Source organism: Lupinus angustifolius, chromosome LG01, assembly GCF_001865875.1.
Source record: "Lupinus angustifolius cultivar Tanjil chromosome LG01, LupAngTanjil_v1.0, whole genome shotgun sequence".
Lineage (NCBI taxonomy): Eukaryota > Viridiplantae > Streptophyta > Magnoliopsida > Fabales > Fabaceae > Lupinus > Lupinus angustifolius.
In genome coordinates, this window is record NC_032009.1 from 27,552,393 (window position 1) to 27,561,088 (window position 8,696).

An 8,696-nucleotide genomic window follows, 5' to 3' on the forward strand; every position below is an offset into this window, starting at 1 on the left:
TTGATAACTTAATGCCAGAGAATATGATAATAAATTTACACATTATAATATTAACATATACATGGTTAGAAGTAAATTATATTGATTCTAGACCAGATATCATATTTAAATGATGAAGTATGGTATATGGTGGGGACCCGAAGTATATCGGGGGCGGGAGAAAAGTTATGCGGGGCCTCATATTCTGTTCCAAAGTGGGTCCCATGTTTTGTTTTTGAGCTTCTGGTTTCTAACTATAAAATTGAATGCAGGGGTTCTATGTCTCTCCACTCACACCTTCACTCTCTTCTCTTCTATTTCTCCTTTCTCTTCTTTTTCCATTCCCAAATCAAAGAACGCAACTTTTTTAACGTTCCTTCGGTTTCATCTTATTACTATCTTCCTCTCATCTTCTTTGCTTCTAACCTCGTAATAAGTCCTGTTTTTCCTCTGCTTCAAAAACACGCAACTAAAACATAACATACACATAGTTTCCTCTAATTAAGGTTCAATTCAAAACCTTATGTTAATTACATTAACATTATTATATTTATACCCGATATGTATTGATATGTAATGTATGGATGATTATGATTAAAAGTTAGTTATTGATGAGTTCTTTTAATCTGTTCAGATAAGATCCCATGGTTTATATTAACTGATTATGTTTGTTGTGCAGTGAAGATGACTCAGCAGAATGTGGTAGTGTCGGATACAAAATCAGGAATCAACAGAGCCGTGACGGTTGCGCAAAAACCGCCAACGGTGCCAGGAGGGTACATTTCTTATCCAAGGAGTAGAAGGGTTTTGAAGAACCTTGAAAACAATGGAGAACAAAGAATCAATGCATGGGTTGATTCCATGAGAGCTTCTTCTCCAACTCATGCTAAATCTAATCCTTCTCTGGCTGAAGAACAATACAAATCTTGGATTGTGAGATTCTGTTCTTTTTATGAAAAATGATAAACTAGATTGGTTTTGATTATGAAATTGATGTGTGTGTTGATTTGTGAAACAGCTTCGTCACCCTTCAGCATTAGACATGTTCGAACAAATTATGGATGCTTCTAAGGGAAAGCAAATTGTTATGTTCCTGGACTATGATGGTACCCTGTCGCCTATAGTTGATGATCCTGAACGTGCTTTCATGTCCAATTCGGTTAGTATTTGATATTTCATTAGTTTTGCTTAATATTCAGTGTTTTAAATTGAGGTTGTAGCTGCATTTATTGTGAAAAAAATGCAGCCAATGTGGTTGCGATTTCGTTGGGAGATTCTCGAAACCAATCGCTGTGGAGTACAATTTAAAACACTGAATTTGGAATATATAATTTATTTATTGCTAACTTGGTCATTTGTCACATATCAGATGAGAAAAACAGTGAGGAAACTTGCAAGGTGTTTTCCTACTGCTATAGTTACTGGTAGATGCAGAGACAAGGTATATTTTGTATTTCAACTCAGCCTTTCATCTTTTTAATTTAATTTTTTTTGATTAATTTCGTACAAAAAGTGATTAATTTCGTGTTATTTTGCAAACAATAGGTATACAATTTTGTTCGGTTGGCAGAGCTATACTATGCTGGAAGCCATGGTATGGACATTAAAGGGCCATCAAAAAACTCCAAGTTCTTCAAAGTAAGTGAACTAGTTCTAGTAATGAGAAAGGATCATATGTCCCAACAAGTTCCAAAATGTCCCAAGCCAATCATATTTCACAAAGTAATAGAAAACAAATTATTTTATGTTTTTATGTTTTTTTAATTAGTTAGCATTTTTCGATTGAGTGCGACACAATAAGATACCAAATGTTGGAACATGTGATCTTCATTGGCTAGTAATCTAGTGTATATACAGCATATAATATATTAAGGTCATAACTTCACTCTCATTAATTTTACATTGGCTATGCTCTGCAGGGTAAAAAAGCAGAGGAAGTTCTATTTCAACCTGCCAGTGAATTTCTTCCAATGATAGATGAGGTTTGTGTTTCCATTGTTTTGTTTTTTATTATTTTTTGTCTTCTTTTAAAAAACTATACCAATTAAAATCTAGAACATTGGATAATAAATGTATTTTTTTTCTTTGTACCAATTTTCAGGTGTACCAACAATTGGTTGAGAAAACCAAGTCAACACCAGGAGCTAGTGTTGAGAATAACAAATTTTGTGTCTCTGTTCATTTTCGTTGTGTTGATGAAAAGGTACATAGTCTAAAAACCTATAATCCATGTTACACTTCTTATTAAGAATCTTGCTCTATTCATAAAAGCATAGTCTAACTCAGATGTATTATACACAGAAATGGGGTGAACTAGCACAGCATGTGAAATCAGTGTTAAAGGAGTACCCAAAGCTTCGTCTAACCCAAGGAAGAAAGGTGGGGCATTTTTCTATTTTCTTTATTTTTCATTATATAATTTGTTTTTGTCATGGGTGTGATGACTAAAAAGTAAATGGTTCGATTTGAAGCAATACTTGTTGGGAACGACAATCACGTATCCCGAAAGGGATTAATTCCTTAACGAAAATGGTAAAAAATAAAAAGAGAGAGGTGATTTTCACTTGGAAGATTAATAAATGAGATTTCTCACTATCAATGCTATTTCCATGATACAGGTATTGGAGATTCGTCCCACTATTAAATGGGACAAAGGGAAGGCCTTGGAGTTTTTGCTAGCTTCACTTGGTGAATTTTCTATCTAGAACTTTTATTTGTCATAGGATTTTTATGGCTGTAGGATTTGCCAAATGTCCATGAATATTAATTAATAAATTGTTTTCCACAGGATTTGCCAACTGTGCCGAAGTCTTTCCAATTTATATTGGTGATGATAAAACCGATGAAGATGCATTTAAGGTATCCGATGATCTTAATTGACATTATTTTTTGTCCAATTGTGATGTATCTAAAATAATACTTGTCACTTAATTTGGAGACCAAGTATGTTTGTTGGTTGACTGTTATTAAAGGGTTTCAACTGTTTTATCATATGCAGAAACTTAGAGACAGAGGACAAGGTTTTGGGATTCTTGTTTCGAAATTTCCAAAGGACACTAGTGCTTCATACTCTTTACAAGAACCAAATGAGGCAAGTATAATTTCCTTATTTCATAAAAAATTTCATCATCATCCATAAAATGGGTTTATGATATTACAAAATATTAGGGGTAAGCGAAAAACACTTCACCTCAAGTTTGTTCTATACCTAATCTTAACTATTATCTGAGTTTAATTTATGAACTTGAATTTAATCTTAAACGTGAGCAGACTCAACCCTATTTGAGTTCAATTATGATTGGGTCAAATTGGGTGAGCAAGTAGGAACCGATTCTGCTCATCCCTACAAAACAAAAACGTTAATGCATACATAGAACTTATTTTGGGCTCTGCAATAGAAAAGTTGAAGATTTAACTAAAAAATGTAAAATGAGTTTTTTTATTTAATTTTTGTTAAGATATATAGGTCTTTGTTTATTAATTAATTTATTTATTTCATCTAGGTGATGGACTTTCTTCAGCGTTTGGTGGAGTGGAAACAAGTTAAATCACGTTCCCGAGTGTAATTATGAATATATGAAATGACTATTACATTCCTACCCTGCAGCCATATAAATGAAGTTCAGCTAGGGTAGGATATATAGGACTTTTGCTTTTTTTGGTATGTTTTGCTCAGGTTAGTAGAACATAGAACAAAAATGTATGGAAAAAGAAAGACAGAAGTGTCTTTCTGTGTTTGAAGCACGTCTTCATTGATGTAATTAGACAAGTAGTACGTAGTACAGTGGAAAAGTCTATGTAGCATCAGATGTAAGTCTGAATGGAGAAATGTTCTCCTCTTCATATATATATATATATATATAATATGATTAAATGTTATATAGTTCTATATCAATATGTACTATATAAATATATGTATGTATGAATTGGTTTATTATTCTGTTGTAAAGAAAACATTGAAAATACAGTTGTTAACACCATTTCTCATGGAACTTAAAAAAAACTTGGCTGTATTTTTTAGGGTAACCATGTGGTCAAAGAACTAAATGGTGTATGACATGTTGAATAAGTGTATGAAGTGATACTTTTTGTACAAGAAGTGAAAGGACTAAGTTTATTTCAGTATTCAGATCTATCATATCAGTTGGTATGTGAAAATAAAATAAAACACACAAAAAAAGAAAAGGAGAGGGGGCATGTGCAAATTGAAGCTACTTAGCTTTTTGATTGCAACTATTCAGCCTATAATGCACTTTCTAATTATTTAATCTCAATAATAATTGGTTTTCCTTCTCTGCAATATATTTGGTGTCTTGGTGAAGGTAACAAGAATACTAATGGTCATTTTTCTCTAGGACGGGTAAGAAAACTTTAGGTATGTCTACATGTATGGGGATGAGCTGACTCACATTTTGTGTCTCAAATGCTATATATTTGAAAATAAAAATAAAAAAATATAGTAATATTTTTATATTATTTGATTAGATATGATTGATTTGAGATATGAAGATATAAAATTTTAGAGATAGAAGATCTTGATTTTGTCCTTACAATAGAAGAAATCAAGTAAACACGAGAATTAGTTAATGTCACTGAGCCAAATGTTTCTTTATCCCTGGGAGTGTAGAACCCAAACACCTATGAGTATTTCTAATTAATGCTCATAATTGATATATATTATTATAAAGAATTTGAGTCTAATATATAACATTATTTAATGCTTATAATTGATAAATATTATTATAAAAGATTTGAGTCTAATATATAACATTGTTTACTCCATTTCATTCCAATACTAGACAATATAAAACGAATACAATAATATATTTCAATCATATCCGGAAGAAGGAAACAAGATTGTGCTACTTTCTCTGTATTATTATGGATCACGACTCATACGTCTACAATATTTGATTCATTTTAAGCTACAAATATGCACAACCATCTCAAGATTATAAATATTTGCTTACTACTCAAAATATATAGCACCAACATCATATTTTGTGAGTGTGACTTACTATTGTCATATATCATATGCACTGTAATGAATATACAACATACTAATTTAAGTATAGTATCCCATAAATTACTCTGTCTACCCAGAGATACAATCATCTACTTGTGTGATGCGTAGGACCACACTGGTTGCATGTGCACATTTAACCAAACTTATATGTAACAACATGATAAAATGGACACTATACATCTTAGTAACATATCCATAATTAATATTGAGATAAAGATGATAAAAATATAAATGATTGGATACTTAGGAGATTCAGGTAATGAAAGGGTCCCCTATGAAAGTGCCTTATTAGATTATTGCTATACTGCATCTTAAGCTGACTCAAAAGTAGAAGACTTTTTTAGGTGCTCGAAAAATAAATCCTATGCTATGTCATTATTCAACGTCCGAATCAATGTTTTGGTCCATGCCCATAATACATTCATTCCCCTATAGCTTTTTCTCTATCATGCAGAACATTTCTACACTACTCCTTTGAGTATTCGAAATTGTATCATAGATTCATATACTTCATATACTCAGAAAGTTTAATGGCTCTTCTTTCCCGGCCAAGATATGTCCATTTACCCTCATGGAGAATCGTGAACGACTCAAACAGCCTGTTTGCGAATTGAGTTTTAGAAAAAAAATGAAATGCTTCAGAGTTGTCTTACAAATATATTTTATGGTTCTCAAGTTTTTTCTTTTCATTCATTCCTTTCTAAATCAAACTCAAAAAACATACCTTTAGTAATCTTATATATCGCAACCAATTACATTTTTTCACAATAATCAACAATGTTAAAATCTTAGGAGTCTTTGGGATGACTACAATTTAAAACATAGTTACACTCAATATATGTTGTTTGATTCTATATCAATAATTGGTGAAATAAGAGAATATTTAATTTATGTTTTAGAAATCATGGTTGGTTGCAGTGGTAACACCAATTATATATATATAACTGTTATTGAATGTGACAGTTAGCAAGTAGGCATTACTTTACCAATTATTGATATAATAGATAATCAAATTCTATAATCATGCACATGCAGCTTGGGCTTATATTAGGAAAAGGAGATTTGGTGCCCCATATAGAAAAGGTGTTTCATTTTACATAATGATAAACAAATGCAGATGCTCATATTTTATAAAGTTAAGGGAAGAAAAGGTTTGGGATAATTCCATATACTTTTTCGTGTCCACTTACATATGAACCAAATCCCTGCTTTGTTTAGTATAAATCTGAGTTGGCAATGACACTATATATAAAAAAAGAAATGGCCTAGACTAGTATATATTATAAAATCTATAGGGGATTTAGAGTAAGTTAAAAAAATTGATCTCACATATTAGTTATTCATTCAAGGAAAATTTAATAGTTCAACTATATTAACTAATTCAAATCATTGGATTTTCTTAGAATGAATAATTAAAATACAAAATGTATTTTTTACTCATGAAGTAATTGAATCTCTCCCCTAAAAACTCAAACAATCACAAATCATGTGAAAGGACCAGATATATTATACACATGCAAGTAGGTGAGCCCGTGTCTTTGAAACAAGAAACACACATAAAAGTTAATCCATAATGCAATGATCGAGACTCTAAGGTTATAGACTTATGGCTTAGATTCTGTGTATAATGCACATAGAAAGTTGGCAAAAGAAAAAGAGTGACCGAATAATTGGTGCTTAAGTTCGAAGGAACCCCTCTTTTATTTGCTATAAGGTAACCATCACGAGGGTGATAGGGAATATGTTAAATGAGAAGGGAGGGGCTTCAAATCAATTTTTAAAGTGTGAATATGAGCTAAGTGAGCCCCACAAACATGACACAATTTTTGTCCCACATGTAGCTTAGGATCATTTTTAGTATTTTCATGATTGCCATTAAACATTTTAAGTTTGTGGGGGGAAATTCTTTCCTTCTTCGATTAAGCATATAAAATGATTTATTTTCTCTTTTGATGGATTGATATGATAACTTAAGAGAGAATAATTTATTTTCCTTATTGGAGACTTGTCATATGATTTAAAAAGGGAAATTACTTCCTTTTTAAAGGAGGCGTGTGGATCAAAGATGATGAGAAATGATTTGTTGTCTTTCTTGGAAGGAAGTATGATATCATTCAAAATAACACTTAAAGGCCGTATGTGAATTTTCTTATTGGTATAGGCGTATTCAATGCCTTATTAGAGGGAATCATTTGAATTCGAACCACAACACTTATGGCATGCACAATCAACATTATGGGGAGTATGAGAAATTACCTTATATGTCAAAGGAGTTATAGTCGTGTTAAACAATTTCCTTATCTGACTACCATGAAGTTAAGATGTGTTTTTGTTTCTTTTTTGAGGAAATACATTGACCTTGGACATCCTTAGCCGTGTGACTCACCATCAAACTATTCAATTTCAAATCCAAGAGAGTTATGATTGTAGTTAAGAAAATTTTATTTGTTTCATTCTATACGTAATTTTTTGAATTCAAAATAATAACACTTTGTAGGGAATTTTGTGAGAAGTAGGGGGCTGATTACAACTAACCATGAGTTGATTTTTATTGTCTTAATTAGGCCATTAAAGTTATTTATTTTCTGCAATTTTGTGGAGTCATGTAGGTAGCATCTGAAGCACGGATTTGACAAACACCCTCGCGTGTCATTGTCCGGCACGTGTCCGACACGGATACACCCAGATTTGTGAAGGATACGTATCCGTACAGTATCAAAAAATAAAAATAAAATAAATAAATATCAAGACACGTATCAGATTCGTATTCAATAAAATATAGGATATATATATTCATTTTCAATAAAATAGATTCATTTTCAACAAACACAAACTTATTTAAAGGTCACAAAGACTCATACCAACATACCGTCACACCGCATTGACCCTCCGATAGCCGAATAAAAGATTTGAGTCTAATATATAACATTGTTTACTCCATTTCATTCCAATACTAGACAATATAAAACGAATACAATAATATATTTCAATCATATCCGGAAGAAGGAAACAAGATTGTGCTACTTTCTCTGTATTATTATGGATCACGACTCATACGTCTACAATATTTGATTCATTTTAAGCTACAAATATGCACAACCATCTCAAGATTATAAATATTTGCTTACTACTCAAAATATATAGCACCAACATCATATTTTGTGAGTGTGACTTACTATTGTCATATATCATATGCACTGTAATGAATATACAACATACTAATTTAAGTATAGTATCCCATAAATTACTCTGTCTACCCAGAGATACAATCATCTACTTGTGTGATGCGTAGGACCACACTGGTTGCATGTGCACATTTAACCAAACTTATATGTAACAACATGATAAAATGGACACTATACATCTTAGTAACATATCCATAATTAATATTGAGATAAAGATGATAAAAATATAAATGATTGGATACTTAGGAGATTCAGGTAATGAAAGGGTCCCCTATGAAAGTGCCTTATTAGATTATTGCTATACTGCATCTTAAGCTGACTCAAAAGTAGAAGACTTTTTTAGGTGCTCGAAAAATAAATCCTATGCTATGTCATTATTCAACGTCCGAATCAATGTTTTGGTCCATGCCCATAATACATTCATTCCCCTATAGCTTTTTCTCTATCATGCAGAACATTTCTACACTACTCCTTTGAGTATTCGAAATTGTATCATAGATTCATAT

General features: G+C 31.7%; 1 protein-coding gene across 3 annotated transcripts; it reads left to right on the top strand.

Annotated features, from left to right (window-relative positions):
* Window positions 279-3,862, top strand: LOC109359372 (probable trehalose-phosphate phosphatase J). Of its 3 annotated transcripts, none has more exons than XM_019604028.1 (13): window positions 316-379; window positions 425-485; window positions 659-912; window positions 998-1,138; window positions 1,349-1,420; window positions 1,525-1,617; window positions 1,899-1,961; window positions 2,081-2,182; window positions 2,281-2,358; window positions 2,598-2,667; window positions 2,768-2,838; window positions 2,978-3,070; window positions 3,483-3,862. In XM_019604028.1, the coding sequence occupies exons 3-13, from the start codon at window positions 664-666 to the stop codon at window positions 3,543-3,545; spliced, it is 1,095 nt and encodes a 364-aa protein (XP_019459573.1). In that variant the 5' UTR covers window positions 316-379; window positions 425-485; window positions 659-663; the 3' UTR covers window positions 3,546-3,862. The 3 variants fall into 3 exon arrangements, with proteins under 3 accessions (XP_019459559.1, XP_019459573.1, XP_019459566.1); XM_019604021.1 differs by having other exon boundaries at window positions 352-369; window positions 413-485; XM_019604014.1 differs by having other exon boundaries at window positions 279-485.